This window comes from Mustelus asterias, chromosome 11 (genome assembly GCF_964213995.1).
Source record: "Mustelus asterias chromosome 11, sMusAst1.hap1.1, whole genome shotgun sequence".
NCBI classification, from domain to species: Eukaryota; Metazoa; Chordata; class Chondrichthyes; order Carcharhiniformes; family Triakidae; genus Mustelus; species Mustelus asterias.
Window position 1 is genome coordinate 46,526,948 of NC_135811.1, and position 20,250 is coordinate 46,547,197.

The 20,250-nt window shown below is 44.3% G+C and overlaps 1 protein-coding gene across 5 annotated transcripts in view; it reads left to right on the top strand.

Moving 5' to 3' along the window:
* The window catches only part of plce1 (phospholipase C, epsilon 1), a 408,311-nt gene that overhangs the window by 36,862 nt on the left and 351,199 nt on the right, over window positions 1–20,250 (top strand). For 4 of the 5 annotated variants that reach the window (XM_078223542.1, XM_078223546.1, XM_078223544.1 and 1 more), the window contains exon 1: window positions 13,855–17,526. In XM_078223542.1, the coding sequence (XP_078079668.1) occupies window positions 16,255–17,526 (1,272 nt within the window). In that variant the 5' untranslated portion in view covers window positions 13,855–16,254. Of the gene's footprint in view, window positions 1–13,854; window positions 17,527–20,250 lie in introns of those variants that run through there. The other variant, XM_078223543.1, reaches the window with a different exon arrangement.

Genomic DNA, 20,250 nt, shown 5'->3' on the forward strand with positions numbered 1-20,250 from the left:
AAGAATCAATGAATCAACGATGGCTGATTGCTTCCATGGTGGTCATTTTTGCTCGTAGCCACTAAATGATACTGTATGACATTGTAAATGACATTGTAAAAAATAACATTCAGTCAGAATAAATGCGAGAACAATTGCGTTTTGGTTACGAAGGAAACCGTTTGAGCAGTATGTCCAGAGGTAAGACACAGAACGTGCTAGTTCCAATTATGTTGATGTGATAAAAGGCTGATATCTATGAGTGATTTACTGTTAGCATTACAAACACGATGATTTCATTTAGGGAATTAGGAAATCTGACTTATTTAACAAACTGCATTTGTATTTCTAGCGATGAGCCTCCAACGCTGATGTACATTCATTAAGTACAGCATGGAATTATAGACAAACAGCTCATGAAAGATCATGCTTCCCATACTTCTAAATACTCTAAGACTTTGAGGAGAATTCTGTTGAACATAGAATTCCTGAAGATTGCGGGATGGGGTAGTGGTAGCGTGACATTTATATCTTTTCGCAAAAATGGACATAATCAGCAGTTCTACAGCTTTCTCCGTATTTATTGAAATGACCTAGTACAGTGAAGCATTATTAAGTCAAAGGAACTCACAGTTAATTCTGGCAGAGCATGTTAGATAATTCAACATGGGATTAACTTTCACTAGTCCATTTAGACCACCCAGGTTTACTGCAGTGATTTTTGTGAAGCATATCATGGACTAGATCACTCAATTGGCCCTGGAACCAAGCGATACAGAGCAATGTGCCATCGGTCCTTTGTTAAAGATTAGCCAAAGACAAAGTTTCAAAGTAAACTGAATGCTTGCATTTAAAAAAAAAATTGGCATTTCAAAGATCAGTGATGGAGTCTGCGTCAGGTCTTGTGTCCCGTCAGAAGCAGATATTTGCTTTTGCAAACTCTGTTCTATTTTGAAATTCAGGCAGTTTTTCTGATCAGGACACAATGTAGTCAAAACAAACTGGAGAACCGTTTCTATGTTTGCATTGGTACAGAACAGGTTTGAAGTGAATGGCTTTTTGCGCATTTTCAGTTTTTTCTCATAGAGTTAGTCATTTGCAAACAGAAGCTATGGGTAGGAAATGAAATTGTGTGAGAATGATTTGTTCTTAAACCAGGGCGACTGAGGAAAATGGGGTTATGGGGATAGGGACTGGATGGGATTGTGGTCAGTGCAGACTCGATGGGCTGAATAGCCTCCTTCTGCACTGTAGGATTCTATGATTCAAAACAACTCCTTTTGTAAATCACGCCACTTTCTCACTGTGATGAACATCGCCCCCCCCCCCCTCCCCACCCCAACTCTCCCCCCCCCCCCCCCCCCGCCCCCCCCCCCCCCCCCCCCCCACCTCGCCCTTTTCCTATCCCCATAAAAATGGGAAATGGGGTGTTTGGCGGCAGGGCTTCCAATTTTATTTAGCAAATTCTACAGGTCGATACTTGCAACATTTGTACCACGATGGAGAGGCTGTCCATTGTGGCGAAATCTATACCTGTGAGTCTAAAACACTGATCAAAAGTTCTGAAGCTAAAGTGTAAAGGTTATAGGCGCCCATTAGACCTTGACTTCAAAGCTAGTTGTGCACTTGATCTGTACACTAGCTGTAGTCTCCGGACCAACTAAACACACTCGAGAAAATGCACTGGATTCTGTTCAGAGTGTCCAAGTTATAGTGACAGAGCACAAAACATGATCTAATAGACATGAAAATTGCTACAATAAATATGAGTCTAACCAATGGAATTCAGCAGGACCAGACTTAAGCCATTATAGAAGCCTTTGTTATTTCCCTGTATTACATTCACTGAAGCACATAACTATAATGTATGGATAGGTTATACACTAAGTATTAATGTTATATACTGTATACTATGAATTTGCCATGTACTGTATAGCACATGTGAATGCATGACATATTGTACAGTAAATATGATTGGTTGAAATTATGCTGTGGAATAATTAAAGCATTATCTCTTCTCACTGATCTATTTAAGTATTTAACACAAAGAGATTAATGCCCCTGTTTAAATGAATAATGTAAAAAGCTGCAATGCTGGAATTTCATGGTGCCACCTCAGGGCCTAAATGGAAAGAAGTGCAATATAAAAAGTTTCAGTCAAATGCAGCCTTCGGTGGGAACATTTTGTGGCATTTATCCATGAGGAGAGAAAGCAGCAAGTCACATTCTTGTCAATTTAGTCCATATTCTGAGGTATCTGAAGGCAAAAGGGATAAGAAGGAGTGAACGATAGTCAATTTAGGGTCTGGGCTCATGAGAGCATTGTTCATCCTGTGGAACAGTGGCACAATGGTTATCACTGCTGTCTCACAGCGCCAGGGACCCGGGTTCAATTCCCGACTTGGGTCACTGTCAGTGTGGATATGCACATTCTCCCCGTGTCTGCGTGGGTTTCCTCCGAGGGCTCTGGTTTCCTCCCACAGTCCAAAAATTGTGCTGGTTAGGTGGATTGGCCATGGTAAATTGCCCCTTAGTGCCAGGGGGCTAGCTAGGGTAAATGCATGGGATTATGGGAATAGGGCCTGAGTAGGATTGTGGTCGGTGCAGACTCGATGGGCTGAATGGTCTCCTTCTGCACTGCAGGATTCTATCCTTTTGGGGAAAGCTCCTTTTGAATTATGACACACTTTTATTCAGTAACTTCAACAGAAATTGAATTTCTCAAGGTGCTTCAACGAGGAAGAATGGGGGCTTGCTCACAAAGATGTGCTTTCATGAAGCTTTGAAAGGTGGAGAGAGAGGAGAGAAGTTTAGGGAGAGAATCCAAAGATAACTGATGACTCAGCCATCATAAACAGAAGGTTTGATGGTACAGAGGATACCAATTTGGAGGAAGTTGTGGAGGTGACCCCAAGTGAGGCTCTTTTAGAAATTAGGACATTAAATTCAATGTGTTGGGACTGCTGGCAGCCTCTGTAGATCAATGAGAACTTAGACTGATGGGCAGGCAGGACCGGATGCAGGTGACAGAATACTGAACAAGTTGGGGTTAGTGTTGGGGTACATTCACACAAGGGTTAAAGAACTCCCTGAATGACAAAAGAGAAAGACGGTAATATGAATCAGAAAATGAGCTGAATGACAGCATGAGTTTGAGAAAAGCAAATCGTGTTTTACTGAGGTAACAGAGGATCGATAAGCGTTATGTGGGTGATGTAGTGTGCAGGGACTTCCAAAAGACATTTATTATGCCTCACAATAGACTTGTCAGCAAAGTTAGAGCCCATGGAATAAAAGGGATTGGAGCAACACAGATGTGAAGTGACAGGAAAAAGTTTTGAAAGTTTATTTATTAGTGTCACAAGTAGGCTGCAATGCAGTCAGTGTGAAAACACTGCAATGCAGTCAGTGTGAAAATCCCCTAGTCGCCGCACTCCGGCCCTTTGATTTGATTTGATTTATTATTGTCACATGTATTAACATACAGTGAAAAGCATTGTTTCTTGCACGCTATACAGACAAAGCATACCGTTCATATAGAAGGAAACGAGAGAGTGCAGAATGTAGCGTTACAGTCATAGCTAGGGTGCAGAGAAAGACCAACTTAATGCAAGGTAAGTCCATTCAAAAGTCTGACAGCAGCAGGGAAGAAACTGTTCTTGGGTTGGTTAGTATGTGACCTCAGACTTTTGTATCTTTTTCCCGACAGAAGAAGGTAGAAGAGAGAATGTCTGGGGTGTGTGGGGTCCTTAATTATGCTGGCCTGTTTGAGTACACTGAGGGAGAATTTAGCATGGCCAATCCACCTAACCAGCATGTCTTTCGGACTGTGGGAGGAAACCGGAGCACCCGGAGGAGACCCACATAGACATATGTAGACTCCGCACAGTCAGTGACCCAAGCCAGGAATTGAACCCGGGCCCCTGGCATTATGAAGCAATGGTGCTAACCACTGTGCCACTGTGCTGCCCCACAAAACAGAGTGGTGGGGATCGATTGTTTTTTGGACTGGAGAATAGTATATCGTGGAGTTCCCCAGCGATTGATGTTACAATCAATGCTTTTCCTGTTAATGACTTGGACATGGGGGAAACTGTTCTTGTTGGTGCAAGGTTTGAGAACCAGAGGACATTGCTTTAAGGTGATGGGAAAAGAAGCCTTAAGAAAAACCTCACAATGTGTAGTTGTGGTTTGGAATGCACTGTGTGGTGAAGGTGGATTCACTGTGGCTTTCATTGGCAGTGGAAACAATTGGTGAGCTACAGGGAAAGGGTGGGTGAGTGGGACTGGCAGAGTTTCTTTTCCTGAGAGATGACATCGATACAACGGACTGGCTGACCTCTTTCTGTGCTGTCACCATTCTGAGATCCTAAATCCGACTACGCAAAGATCAAAAAACCAGCAAGGAGAAACATTGAAGAAATTGACATTCTGATTGTGGCTCGAGTGAAGTAGGGGGCAATGGTAGATAATGTTATGAAGGTTGGAATAGATGGCTTGGTGATAGACAGGGTACAACAAAAGCAGCATTGAAGAAAATCTGCTTCTGTTGGGATCACAGGCTATGGCACTTCTTTATTTGAGATTAGCTGAATGTGATCACAGAAACAATGCTACCAAAACTTTAGCATTCCCACTGGAGCCCTGTTCACACCTCCCTAAGTGATATTGATGTTCTGCTGTCCTGTATTCTGACATTTTCCTTGGCAGGCTATGTAATTTCTGGCAGACAGCATCCTGACACAGCAGCTATTGAGTTACGTAGCAAACCTGCCATTGATAGGCACAGCCTACAAGTATATACAAGGCTCGGGTAATTCCACTGCTATGGGTCTGGATAACTATGTTTAATTATTCTTTGCAAAAATTGATGTGCTTTTCTAAATGCCCAGTTGGTTAAAGCAGTGAATCACTGGGCTGTATGGAAAGTCCCAGCTGTCACTGAATCAAAATCCAGGAACTCCCTCCCTTAAACAGCACTGTGGGTGTTCCTATGAATCAGGGACTGCGGCAGTTCAAGAAAACAGCTCACCACCACCTACTTAAGGAGCAGTTACAGATGGGTAATAAATGCTGGTATGGTATTCATCCCGTGAATGGATTTTTAAAAAATTCCTGGAAAGAATTACACAATTGACCTGAACTCCTGGGTTACAGATAATTGCAGTAAGAAGTTTAACAACACCAGGTTAAAGTCCAACAGGTTTATTTGGTAGCAAAAGCCACACAAGCTTTCGGAGCTCCAAGCCCCTTCTTCACCTGAAGAAGGGGCTTGGAGCTCCGAAAGCTTGTGTGGCTTTTGCTACCAAATAAACCTGTTGGACTTTAACCTGGTGTTGTTAAACTTCTTACTGTGTTTACCCCAGTCCAACGCCGGCATCTCCACATTACAAATAATTGTCCATGGTGCTTGCTGTTAATCACTTAAATGGTTTATTTTTTATTAGCATCACAAGTAGGCTTACATTAACACTGCAATGAAGTTACTGCGAAAATTCCCTAATCGCCACACTCCAGCACCTGTTCGGGTCCACTGAGGGAGAATTTAGCATGGCCAATGCACCTAACCAGCACGTCTTTCGGACTGTGGAAAGAAACCGGAGCACTCGCTTGTTCCTCTACATGCTAGCTATAGCTACGACTGTAACACTGCTTCCTGCACTCTCTACTTTTCTTCTCTACGTATGGTTTTCTTTGTCTATATAGCGCACAAGAAACAATAGTTTTCACTGTATACTAATACATGTGACAATAATAAATCAAATCAAAATCATCCAGGTAGACATGGGGAGAACGTGCAGACTCCGCACAGACAGTGACCCAAGCTGGGAATTGAACCTGGGTCCCTGGTGTTGTGAGGCAGCAGTGCTAACCACTGTACCACCCTTTACCACTGCAGTCAACAAAAATGCATATAAATGGATCAGGACCACCTTAACTGTTCCAGTTCCCTTGAGAAAAGGAATTTCTACACCATATAAAATAATACTTTCAGCTTAATGCAGAACATTCTAAAAACAGCAAGGAAACAATATTAGTGTGCGTGTTCAATGTCTCCGGTGATCAAAATGAGAAATTAATATCATATATTTGCTGGAAACTATTTTTAAAAATGTATTTGGGGATCATAGCCTAGTGAGGGAGGCGGGAAGTGAGAAAAATAGTTAAAATGAGGAAGCATAGAAAATAAATTACCTAGGACCTTGGGAAATGTTCAGACCAATTCACCTTGGATCAGGACTACAGCCATTTTTGCTACTTTTGCGAGTTTTAAACATTTGACCTTTGTTGCTTCCACTAGAATAAGTGTGCTTCTGTGCAAGAAAGTGGTCAGCGGATAGTACAGACAGCCTAAAAAGACATTGATTGACAAGTTTCATCATTTCTGATTAGTCGCGTACTGTATCTAGCTGCTGTACAAACAAACTGATTAAATGCACTTTGATGCATTGTGGCACAGTGGTTAGCGCTGCTGCCTCACAGCACTAGGGACTCGGGTTCAATTCCGGCCTCTGGCCACTGTCTGTGTGGAATTTGCACACACTCCCCGTGTCTGTGTGGGTTTCCTCTGGGTGCTCTGGTTTCCTCCCACATTCCGAAAGTCGTGCTGGTTAGGTGCATTGGCCATGCTAAATTCTCCCTCAGTGTACCCAAACAGGTGCCAGAGTGTGGCAACTAGGGGATTTTCACAGTAACTTCATTGCAGTGTTAGTGCAAACTTACTTGTGATGCTAATAGCTAAACCAACAGAAGACGGGAATTAGACTCATGGGCAGCATTTAATGCCCTATCCAGAGGTGAGTTTGGGGAGAGGGGGGCGGGGGGAGTGCATTTAGTTGGAGGGCAGGTGGAGACCCTGCTACCTTTCTACCTTTGCCCCAATTTAAGTCCAGGAAGGTTCATGGAAGGCTTCCTGCCCTGCAACCAATTGAGGCCCTTGGGTCTCCTGCTGCCATTAGTTAAATACAAATGGCAGGTGGAGCAGTTGCTATGTGGGAATCCTGAAAAGCAAATCCTCTTGTGTTTACTTGGAAGTTCCTGAGGGCATCCCCCTGAACCAGGGACCTGGCATTGGGAAGGGTGGGGGCCTGCTGAAAGGCACCTCTTGCTCTTTCGATACCCCTGCACCTCCCTAACCAGTGATCCCCTCCCCATGACTCCTAACTCATTCCTAATCATCTGTAGCCTTTGTATCCTCATTGATCTTGGGCCTCTGGTGGGTGCACTACCGGCATCAACCACCGCTTTTCTGGTGGCGCTGATGGCAAGGAGGAGCTTTTGGCCTTTGATTGGACCGCAGTTCAGTGGCAGTGGGTTTTTGGCTCCAGGGTCCTTGATCCTGGGAAAAGCCTGCTGGGAAGGCTCGTGGTGCTTGGATTAAATTCCTCCCATAGAGATCTCATTGTGCTTTGCATTTTTGAAGCAATCCCACTGACAAGTAGTAGATGGAATTTAATACAGGTACCAGATTACGGGACCGGACATATGCCGAATTTGGGGATTTTATGGATTTTGGGGCCTGAACTTGGCATGTTCGGATAAAACATAAAATAAAGCATGAAAAATAAAGAATAAAAGGAGTTTATTCAAGCTGCTACCCAGGTTGTCAAATTTGAATATTGCCAGTTTTTGGGTCCTTCAGGAGTTTGCCGGGTAAGGGTTCCAGAACCAGTACAGGGATTTGTGAAGCGATGCATTTTGGCAGAAGGCTAGGATGAGGCAATTTATACATAATGGCGCAGTTCTAAAGTGTGTGCGGGGTCAGAGGAACCTGGGGTTTGTGTACATGGATCTTTGAAAGTGGTAGGGCTGTTTGAGAAAGTGATTAGTAAAGCATGTGGATCTTGGGCTTCACAAGCAGAGGAATTGAGTACAAAGGCAAGAAAGCTATGCTGAACCTTTATCAAACTCTACTTAGGTCAACATCCCATTCTGGTCACCGCACCTTAGGAAGGAGGAGAATTTTTATACAAGGTTGCAGAGGAAATGTACCTGAAAAGTTCCAGGGATGAGGGACTTTAACTACGTGGTCAGGTGGAGAAGCTGAGCTTGTTCTTGCAGTAAAGGGGGTTGATGGGAGATTTGATAGAGGTGCAAAGATTATGGCAGGTTCAGATAAGTTAGATAAAGAAAATTTGTTCTCATCAGCTGATGGTAGAGGACTAGGGGACACAGATTTATGGTTCTGGGCAAGAGGCATAGAGGGAATATGAGGTAGATCTTTTTTACACAGCAAAGAGTAACGCTCTCAAACGCAGTGGGGTGAATTTTCCTGGTCCGCCCCTCACGGGAATCGTAGTGGGTGAGGGGCAGACCATGGAAACATCTGTTGACGTCGGATGGGATTTTCTTGTTTTGGGACACGCACGGCTGGTAAATCCCGCCCACTGTCTACAAATATGGTGGAAGCTGAGACGCCAAATGATTTCAAAAGGGAATTAGATGGACATTTGGGGGCCAGGATAGAGTGTGGGAATGGGACTGATTGAATTGCTCTACAGGGAGTGGGCAAGGATTCAATGGGCCAAATGGACTCCTCCTGTGCTGTAATGATTCTATGAGCTGGATTTTTATTTTGGGATTGGCGTCCTGACATTGGAAAAATGTCCTGGTTTCAACCCTGCCCTTCATGGGGCTGACATGTCCACAACTATTTCAAACAATCGGACCAATCTATGGCCAGCAAGTGGGCTCGCTGTCTAATTAAGTACAATGGGCATACTTCCGAGGCTGGATGGTCAAGGGGAAACCCTTCTGCAGTCACTCATGGATAGCCCCACTGGTCGAGGTGGGAGCTGCCAATACACTTCAGGGGAAAGATGCCTCAACAGGGAGGCACTCTCTGAAGACGAGGTAAAGATATTTTTTTAATTGTAAAAATATATAAGCTGCTTGGCTGTGGAGAGGCAGCCACTGCAAGGGGTGACCTATGGGCCCAGCAGCCATGACAGTACCGCTGGGAGTCAGGGTGTCCAACATGAGTGCAGCACCTGGCACTTCCCCCACCCCTGCACCGCAGCCATAAGGTAGCCTCATGTATCTGTCCTGTTTCAGTATTAACTGTGTGTTGACTGCAAAATCCCAGTTGACACAGGGAAGGGGCCTTCCTCAGGCCCTTAATTGGCCTCAAATGGTTACTCTCTGCTTGCAGACAGGTAGTCATGATGTGGAGATGCCGGCGTTGGACTGAGCTAAACACAGTAAAAAGTTTAACAACACCAGGTTAAAGTCCAAAGGGTTGCTGTCACTGGCTGTTCACTGGCTGTCTTGTCTGGAGACAATACACATCTTTTTAGCCTGTCTTGATGCTCTCTCCACTCACATTGTTTCGTTTCTTAAAGACTTGATTAGTTGTAAGTATTCGCATTCCAACCATTATTCATGTAAATTGAGTCTGTGTCTTTATAAGCTCTGTTTGTGAACAGAATTCCCACTCACCTGAAGAAGGGGCTTAGAGCTCCGAAAGCTTTTGCTACCAAATAAACCCGTTGGACTTTAACCTGGTGTGCAGGCAGGTAGCCATTCCAATCTACCCAACTTCCACCCAGTCCTTATGGAAATGGCTTGGGGTCAGGAGGTGTTGCTGAACAAGCCTAGCCAAGGGCAATTAGGGATGGGGCAATAAATTCTGGCCAGCCAGTAATGGCAATATCCCATGAATGAATGGAAAAATGAAGCCGGCAGTGTGGAATTCCAGGCCTGCCTGCTCCCCAAACTTGTCTGGATTTCCCAGTCCAGGTCTAAGTCTGTGACAGTGCCAACATGGGCGAGGTTTGTAACAGCTACTGAGCCAACTGGTTAAATCACTGATTGCAAAATGACTTGAACTATTATCAGTATTAACAAGGCTAGTTTACCACAGCGTGCCCATTGTTTATATGTCATGAAAAGTTCTGTCTCTCAGGTGATTGGTGGACCTTTAGACGTATTTGCATCTTCGAAATCCAGGGAGTGTTTAGTTACAAAAGTTTCCAATACACACACAGGTTGTACAACTCAAAGTCACATTTGCTGAAGAAGTTTCCTATTTAGGCCCACGTGGATTAAAAACCAGAAGTTAATCTTCTTTGGATTGCGCAAAGGAAATCCCAAAACTGTGGTATGTATTAAACGTCGCCTACCTTGTCACACAGGCATGTCGAACAACCTGTTTGCTCCCAAACACAGCTTTGCAGTGTCGTGTAGATCATTTGAAACAATTCTCTTGACTCCCTTCCTGCAGTTCCAGATTATGATCAGTGTGCAAAGGTAAGATTCAAATGAGTCTTTTTGCGACAGGTTAATCACATGGTAAGAAAGCTTTCATATGTCATTCTGCATTCTTCTGTTATGCCAAAGCTTAGAGCTGTGCAGCAGTACCTAATAAAAAGTTTCACATTTTAGAGTTACCTTCTATTGGAAGCATCCTCACTGTATGGGCCTGTATGTGAACGATCTGATTAGAGTGGCAAAGTTTAATTGGGTTGCGTGAGAGGTCTTCTGGCATTAATTGAAACTCATAACCTCTGCGTGGCATTGGCAAGGGGGCCAAGATGATCTACTTTCAACTCCGAGCTCCATCACAATCGCCCAGATTTTCTTGCCTCCATCCAAGTCAGAACAAGGGCGTTTGGGATTTAAAAATGGAGGGTGAGATCTGATTCCGGGTGGAATCTGTTTTGGTGGCAGACCAATTTTATGAACTGCTAAGAGGATTAAAGATTTTTAAAGAAGTTCTCAGCATCTGAAAGGAATTGTGAACCATGGGGAAGGGGGTTCAGGGGGAGTCTTTTGTGGAGTTGGGTCTCTTGACATAAGTTCAAATGCTATTGACCGCTTTACATGTCCTAATTGTATGATAAGTTAAATATGTTTTAATACTGTGATTGATTAATGATAGAACTTTGCTTTTAAAAGCATTGTGAAAATGCTCTGATGCATTAGCATACTTTATCCAGTGGATGAAATGTTTTTCAGCATTCAAGCATTTTGAGATTAAGGGGGATGGTCTTACCAAAAAGATTCTAGACTGCAATCTTAACCTGTCAACCACACCCCTCCCCATCTGCAGAGCTCCCCTCTTGCCTCACCCCATCATAGCCCCATCTCCTTGGCACTACCCCTGGCACAGTTGTGGTGCCTGATGTGCAGTGCCAAGGTGCCATGTGGGCACTGCCAGGCAGGCACTGCCCAGCCAAGTCTCCAAACACTTGGAAGCGCCAATGGCCTCCGATCCCCCTGGTGTGACCATGGCACCTGGTCTCTGCTGGTGGAGACCAGTTGTGATTCTCGCTGGTGCGCGGTCTGATCGGGGAGGGCGTAAGTGTCAGTGAGGCAGTAAACGGCCATGCCAAATGCGTTAATAAACATAGAAACATAGAAACATAGAAACCCTACAGTGCAGAAGGAGGCCATTCGGCCCATCGAGTCTGCACCGACCACAATCCCACCCAGGCCCTACCCCCTTATCACTACATATTTACCCGCTAATCCCACTAACCTACACATCCCAGGACTCTAAGAGGCAATTTTTAGCATGGCCAATCAACCTAACCCGCACATCTTTGGACTGTGGGAGGAAACCGGAGCACCCGGAGGAAACCCACGCAGACACGAGGAGAATGTGCAAACTCCACACAGACAGTGACCCGAGCCGGGAATCGAACCCAGGACCCTGGAGCTGTGAAGCAGCAGTGCTAACCACTGTGCTACCGTGCCGCCCATTAAGGGGCAACATGACATTAATATGCTAATCAGCTTCATGCCCTCTTTGGGCTGATAGTTTTATGAACAGTTAATATGATTGAAACTGTTTGAAGCAGTTTTTGAATGACTCTTTGTTTATTTTGACAGTTTCAGGAGCATTTTGGAGGATTACCTAATTTTTCAAGTGGAGTTGAATAGCTATAGGTTTGGGAATTTTATGAACTGCTAAGAGGATTAAAGATTTTTAAAGAAGTTTTTGACTGGTTTGTTTATCTTGACAGTTTTATGAGCATCTCAAAGACTTCTCAATGTTGTTATATGGTTACAGTTCTGTCCATTGCGGATAGTGGATGATGTGAAGGGGCTTGCGATGTATGGAGAATGCACAGGGTGGGTGGGGTTTGTGACAGGTAAGGGTTAGAGCGCCTAACATATTGACAGAACTGGGCCAATGTCCCAGTTAATGGAGGGGGGTCTTCTTAACTGCTGACCTCAAGATCTTTCTGTCTTGGGCCTACTTCAGGAAGCAACTCCAGTCTGTCCTTGTCACTCTGCAATGAAACAACATTGGTGAGGGGAGGGGGGTGAGAACTAGGGAGGAGGCCGGATCTTGATGTTGGAAAATAGCCTGACCCAGATTCCCACTTATGATTCCTGTTCTGAGGATGAAAATCTGAGCTGATGATTTTACTTTCCAAATTAAGGAGCAAAATAATAGAAAGATAGTTCTGATTTAATTTTAATAGCAAGAAAAATTAACTTACATTAATGTGTCACCTTTCCTGACCTCAGGATGTCCTGAAGTGCTTTATAGCTCACCATGTACATTTCTGAGGTCCAGTCACTGTTGTATTATGTGGAAAATGACAGCCAATCAGATGAATCTTGAGAGCTCTGAAAATTAATCATGTTCTGGGACAAAGTCTCTAGAATAAATTAAAGCCTTTTCAAGCATTGGAACAGAGATTTTTCTGCTCCATGGCTTCAGAGGCTGAACAGATGATTAAACAGTTAATCAATGAAAGGATTGAATAACAGGGAAATTGACACATTAGAATCTTAATCACTAAAACTCTTAAATGCAGAAGAGCATTTTATCCACTGGATAAAGTAAGCTAATGCATCAGAGCATTTTCACTCTGGGATTTGATCCTGTGCTGCCTTTCAAGTGCCCGCCTGGGAGACCATCTTGGAGGTGGCCAATTAAGAGGTCACATCCAGGTCGGCCGTCCAATTAACAATGGTTGGTGAGTTCTTAAACAGAAGACTCTGCAGTTTTGGAAGGACAGCAGCCTCACTGCTATTGGGTGTTGCCATTGTCTGAGGCAGAATGCCTCCATCTCAAGGTGTCATTGAAGAGGTTAGAATTTAGTAAAATGTCTGAAGATCGCAGCTCTCCTTGCAGGGATGAAACCCCCGTCCACAGCACAGCTGGTTTGCTGATCTGCCTGGGGACCCCCAGCACCCATCTTCAGGCATATGCTGGGCTTGGCCTTTTGTGGAGGCCTGCCCATTCCTGAGAAGATCCCAATGCTGTCCCCAGTCAGCCCAAATGGTCCATTAGTTATGTGGATTGAGTAGCAACTACCAGTGATAAACTGGGCCTTGGAAAAGGAAAAGGTTAAGCATGGAGCTTTGGGACACAGCAAAGTTGACTGTACTGTAGAAACGAAAGTCTTAATGTCTGTTTCCAAGCTTTTTGATGGCAGCAAAGTGGGTGGAAAAGAGGATTAACTGAAAAAGAATTGAGAAAATCTCTAAAACGAGAAGGTTTTACATTTCATCAAGTGCACCCCTTCAATTCAATAAATAACAGTTCGTTGACCAACTAATGGGCAATTATTTCACAAAGCAGATGATGAATTTCCACCAGGTCGCAATACCATTCACACCTAAGATTGGCCCGCCCGCGCAGAAGATCAAAGAATTTCAAGCACAATGACATGCAGAGCAAATTGAGCATTACACGGACCTAAAAAATCCTGCTGCATGCTAGTCCTCCTCACAAAACTGGCCATGCCCCAGATTAAATCAATCACCAGGGTGAACCTTCTCTACTTGTGCCCATTTGAGGGCTTTTTAGGAAGCACTTAAAATTAAAATGGTTATTTTAGTTGCAAGGACCCTAATAGGGGCCTCTTAAAAGCTTTTAATATGAAAAAATACTTAATTTACTTAAACTGACTGCACCCAATGTAATTATTCAATGCTCCTTTATAATTAAAGCCATTATCCAGTATTTAAAATCAGGTCACACAGACTAGATGGATAAAGTATGTTTTTTTTGTTGGTGATAGACTCATTTTTAATTGTATTGCTAAAATGTCACAGATTACCATTCTTAAATACTCTATGCCAATATAAAAACCGGCACAGTGGTTAACACTGCTGCCTCACAGCGCCAGGGACCCAGGTCCAATCCTGGCCTCAGGTGACAGTCTGTGTGGAGTTTGCACATTCTCCCCGTGTCAGCGTGGGTTTCCTCCCACACTCCAAAGATGTACGGGTTAGGTTGATTGGTCATGCAAAATTACCCCTTAGTATCAGGGAGATCAGCAGGGTAAATAGCAGGGATAGGGCCTGGGTGGGATTGTTGTCAGTGCAGACTCGATGGGCCGAGTGGCCTCTTTCTGCACTGTGGGGTTTCTATTCTATTCTACGAAAAGTCAACCCATGATTTGTGGCTTAAAATTTTGTAATTTTTCATACACCTCATGTAAAATTTGACCCTAATTTTTCAATGAACAAAGCCCTTGGCTCTTCTGCTCCCCTCCCCTCCTCTCCTCTCCCATCCCCGCTCCATCCAGGGCTCCTTCACGCGCTAATTGAAAAAAGATAACAGATAGGAGGCGCTGTTCATGAAAGCCCTTCCATTGATCTGCTTCTCCCCCAGGAGCAGCTTGAACTGATGACTCACACCCCCGCCATCTCAGACAGGCCAAATCACAGAGAGCCCCAAGACCAACAGCGAGCTGAGCAATCTGCCCACCTCACTCCCTTGCCGCACCCCGTCACAGTCTGTCCAACTGTAGCAGACCGGACCACACCAAGTCACGCCATAGCAACAGGTCAGGGGGCAATTGACCAATCAGTGGACTCATCTAGATAGCCAATCCATGTGCAGGATGCTGTGGGAGTCCCAAATCAAGCACAACAACCCCTTAAAAATCATACTCGATCCTTAATTTCTTTTACCAATAAAGGTGGTCTCGGAAATTTGAACTTTACACTGGGGTACATACAATACATCATGGAATATCTTTTCGAGCAATCTGCCATTTTATTTCAAAAAGTGTTCAAGATACTACCATAAGACCATAAGGCATAGGAGCAGAATTAGGCCACTCGGCCCATCAAGTCTGCTCCGCCATTCAATCATGGCTGATATTTTTCTCATCCCCATTTTCCTGCCTTTTCCTCATAACCCCTGATCCCCTTATTAATCAAGAACTTATCTATCTCTGTCTTAAAGACGCTCAATGACCCGGCCTCCACAGCCTTCTGTGGCATAGAGTTCCACAGATTCACCGCCCTCTGGTTGAAGAAATTCCTCCTCATTTCTGTTTTAAAGGATCATCCCTTTAGCCTGAGGTTGTGCCCTCCGGTTCTAGTTTTTCCTACAAGTGGAAACATCCTCTCCACCTCCACTCTATCCAGGCCTCGCGGTATCCTGTAAGTTTCAATAAGATCCCCCCCCCCTCATCCTTCTAAACTCTAACGAGTACAGACCCCGGAGTCCTCAACCGCTCCTCATACGACAAGCCCAATTGTGATGGTTCATGAAAGATTATGGCTGGAATTCTCTGGCCGTTCACACCGGCGGGATTCTTCGGTCCGCTGGCAGCGCACCCCGGCCTGCGGGTTTCCCGCCGGGGTGGGGTGACGTCAATGTGAATCCCCATTGACAGTGACAGGACCAGAGAATCCCGCCGCTAGCAAACAACACGCCACATCCCGCTGGCGGGAAACATGAGGCTGGGAGGCTGGAGAACCTCACCATTATATATTTGGTGAAGTTGCAAGTTAAGCCGAGTAAACTTCAGCAAAAAATTCAATTCCGAAAACCGGATTGCGGATGACGCCTGAAGTGGAAACTTTCCCTCATATTGTACAATGCTCCTTGCTGCCATTCTGTATTGGAATATGTAAAATGTCCTCGATAATGTCTGTAACTCTCCCGCTTAATCTTTTTTCTTCTTGTTTTACAGAGGAAAGTCATCTGAATTTGGAGACTGTTCTGGAATAAACCATTTTCTTATACCACAAGGCAGCAAAATACTTTTACACCGTATTGATTGAAACATCCATCTGAGATGAAAGAGCTGAAAAGCAACAGTTCACTCACAGTGAAAGATTCCTCATGTGCTGAGCAGAACACTCCTTCCATCAGACAAGATTTGAGGCTCCAGCTGCTGACACTTTAGACGTCAGTATTCTCTGTTGGGTTTCACCAGCTGGTAAAAGTTTTCCTGTCCTTAAGTAAGCGTTTTGAAAAGGGAAAAGACTCAATTAGAGCTCCGCTTCACTCCCCTTTCTTACAGAGCTTCACCAAGGACATTTCCAGGCATCCGTCACTGTTCAGGCCATGCTATGACAGTCAAGGGGAAGAATCAGAAGAATTTTGAGTGTTGTTGTTTCAAGATGACCTCTGAAGAACTAGCTGCTTCTGTGTTTGCAACCATAGGGCCAAGAAAGATGATATCGACCCAGTCAGCTGAAGATGAAAATAGGCTGAGTAATTCAGGCTGTGATGTTAAAATAAGGCATGTTGTCGATGGAGGAATGCTGGATGTGGATCCAGTGTCAATCATTCAGGGTCCTCCAGAGGCTCCTTTAGACTTGCAGGGCACGTTGCCAGTGACGTCTGTAGCACAACTGACTGCGAAATACAATGCTGAGGCCACAAGAGAAATTGAGGGGCGAGAAATGGGGACTTTGAGCTCAAAAGTGGGACGCTACGGTGTAAACAACTGCAAGTCTAGCCAGGGACACTGCGACTCTAGTCTGCTTTCAGATCAGTCATCAGAGGAACTCAGCAAATCATGGTGTTTGCAAACACATGGAGACATGCACTGGAAGGACGAGAGTTTCTCTGCTTGTTTGGGAGGAGGGATCAGGGGAAAGGATAAATGTTCAACGGAGGAAAGATCTTCGATGGAGCTGCCATCGTTGTACAACCAAATGGAAATGGAAGACAATTATCCACATCGTGGTTTGAGGATCGCACACCGCACCAACAGGGAGAATAAAAAATGTCACGAACTTTGTCCAGGCCACTCTTCCCAGGGGACTTCAATCTGCAACTTGGACCATAACTCTCGATCCCCACCCTTTAGTTGTACGTCGAAAGCACTGCTACAATTTCGAAAGGACTACATTGCTGAAAGAGTGCACAACAATAACGATGGTTGCCCTGGCTTACAGACCGCACAGGTTAGATTCGTCAGACTTCAGAGAAAGCTAAAGGTGACGAGCTCAATTGATAGGTCTGTGGGAGGTCATTCCGTTAACCGATTTTCCCTGAAACCTTCCATTAGCTCCCCTGAAGAGTCTGGCACCAGCTGTGGAGAAGGGATGGGAGATGAGTTTGAACGAAACAAGAAGGAGCGCTCCACTTTGTTGTTCAGACGCTACAATAAGAATAACCGAGAGGTGAAGAAATCAGTCTACACTGGATCCAGGACGAGAACGTTACCACTGGGACATATAGGTGCCAAGGCCAGGAAGGCCCTCAGCCAAAGGAAGAACATTCACCTTGATGTCAAACTTCCTCGGGTTCCCGATGAGAAGCTGATGATATGTCAAGCCATGTTGGTGAGGGATGACTGGGACCATTACTGGACCAAGGCTAGCAGGTGTGAGGTAAGCTATCTGCATAAATGCTGCTCGAAATTTGTTGTGTTTTGTCATATTTGAGAAAAAGAAATCCAGTTGCTGATTACAGAACCTACGCTGAGGAGTAACCGCTAAAGGTATGAGGAGTCAATGCTTGATGGTAACGTTGAATAGCCTCAATGACTTGAGATGTTTCTCCTTGTCCATGCATAGAATCCCTACAGTGCTGAAGCAGGCCATTCAGCCCAAGTCGGCACCAACTCTCCAACAGAGCATCCCACAAAGACCCTAACCCTGTAACCCCACGTATTTATCCCACTAATCCCCCTAACCTACACATCTTGAGACACTGAGGAGCAATTTAGCATGGCCAATCCATTTAAGCTACACATCTTTGGACTGTGGGAGGAAACCGGAGTACCCAGTGGAAACCCACGCAGATCAATTCTAGTGTAGGAGCAGAGAAATAAATGTCAGCTTGCTCTTCAGAGATTCCCAGTCTGAATCTATAGTAAAACACAATTCATGTACCTGAACAGACAGCTCAAATAAGAAACCTTCATCCAGGCTTGGCCACAGTTTAATAAACACATACTTAATACAGTGCAGTTACAATATCCACATTTTATTATGAGCACTTGTGTAAATACTGAGGTAAATTGGGAGTTAATGTAAAATGTACGTGAGCACCTTAGCAGTGATTGTTCAGGAATACTAAACCTACAGCGATTGTTTATTTTAGGCTGGAGTTTGAAGGAATGTTGAATCAATTCCACATATAATGAAAACTTTGTTTTGTGACTTTCTCAGTAACTTATTCCTTTATTCAAGTAGAATGTACTGTGTGTAGTATAGGAGGATGTGGTTGGTTTTCTGATGGTGCAGTGAGTAACTTATCAATATAACTGAATGAATTAGGAGTGGGGAGAGTGTGTGACGAAGGGAATCATATTATAACAGATCTCAGCGCGGGCATGTTCTTTCAGTAATAGGGTTTAACTAATTTCTTCCATTAGTTAAATTTATTATTGTCACGTATTAGTACACAGTGAAAAGTATTGTTTCTTGTGTGCTATACAGACAAAGAATACCATTCATAGAGAAGGAAAGGAGAGAGTGCACAATGTAGTGTTACAGCCATAGCTAGGGTGTAGGGAAAAATCAACTTAATATGTGGCACAGTGGTTAGCACTGCTGCCTCACAGCTCCAGGGACCCGGGTTCAATTCCCAGCTTGGGTCACTGTCTGTGTGGAGTTTGCACATTCTCCCTGTGTCTGCATGAGTTTCCTCCCACAGTCAAAAGATGTGCAGGCTAGGTTGATTGGCCATGCTAAATTGCCCCTCAGTGTCAGGGGGACTAGCTAGGGTAAATGCACAGGGATAGGGCCTGGGTGGGTTTGTGGTCGGTGCAGACCCCATGGACTGAATGGTCTCCTGCCGTGTAGGATTCTATGATTCTATAAGGTAGGTCCATTCAAAAGTCTGATAGCAGCAGGGAAGAAGTTGTTCTTGAGTCAGTTGGTACGTGATCTTTTTCCTGACAGAAGGTGGAAGAGAGTGTGTTGGGGGTGCATGGCATCCTTGATTATGCTGGCTGCTTTTCTGAGGCAGCAGGAAGTGTAGACAGAGTCAATGGATGGGAGGCTGGTTTGCGTGATGGATTGAGCTCCGTTCACAAGCCTTTGTAGTTTCTTGCGGTCTTGGTCAAAGCAGGAGCCATACCAAGCTGTGATACATCCAGAAAGAATGCTTTCTATGGTGCATCTGTTATATCCAAACTCAGTTAATAGTTCAGCATTTTGTCCCAAAGTATCCTCAAATGTCTAACACTTGATAATATTTATTTCAATTCTGGAATTGTCTGAAAGTTGGTCTCCACAGAGGATGGGTACTGCTGTTGTTTTTTTGAGTTTTGTTGTTGGTGTTTTTTCTGATGTGGAGATGCCGGCGTTGGACTGGGGTGGGATCAGTAAGAAGTCTCACAACACCAGGTTAAAGTCCAACAGGTTTATTTGGAATCACGAGCTTTCGGAGTGCTGCTCCTCCATCACTCACCTGATGAAGGAGCAGCGCTCCGAAAGCTCATGATTCCAAAGAAACCTGTTGGACTTTAACCTGGCGTTGTGAGACTTCTTACGGTGTTTTTTCCTGATTGTATTCAGCCTGAACTAGCACAGTAACTATACTGAGCAGCATATGAGAGATTGTGATCACATTAATGTACATCCATATTTACATACAGGTCTTGGAGGATTGATCTGAAAGATTATATACAGGCCTGTTAAGCTTCTTTTAAAACTGACTTTCTGTCGTTGCTGGATTGCTTTAACTCAGGAAGGACTGACTCAGAATTGTAGAAATTACAATGGAAGAGGCAGCAAACAGTGTTTGTGTTGTTCAGTCTCGACTTCAAGTATCCATAAAGGTTTTACAGAGCGGTGAGACGCTACTGAACAAAATTAAAATGCTGCACGTTTCAGTTATTTTTATCGCAAAAACTCAAACTTGGAACACTCAGCCACGGGAATGGGTCATTTGAACAGAATTAAACAGTGCGAGTGAGTACCCTATCCAAAGTTTACCAGTCTATTCCACTCTTAGTACTAAATCTATCTGGTTGAAGTGATCAGATGATTAATCTCGATCACATGCACCTATGTCCTGAATTCCAAGCCTGCTGATCCGGAGGTGAGAGAGTTTACCTGTTGGTCAAACCAGGTCAGTGCCACATGGATAAACCATCAGAAAAA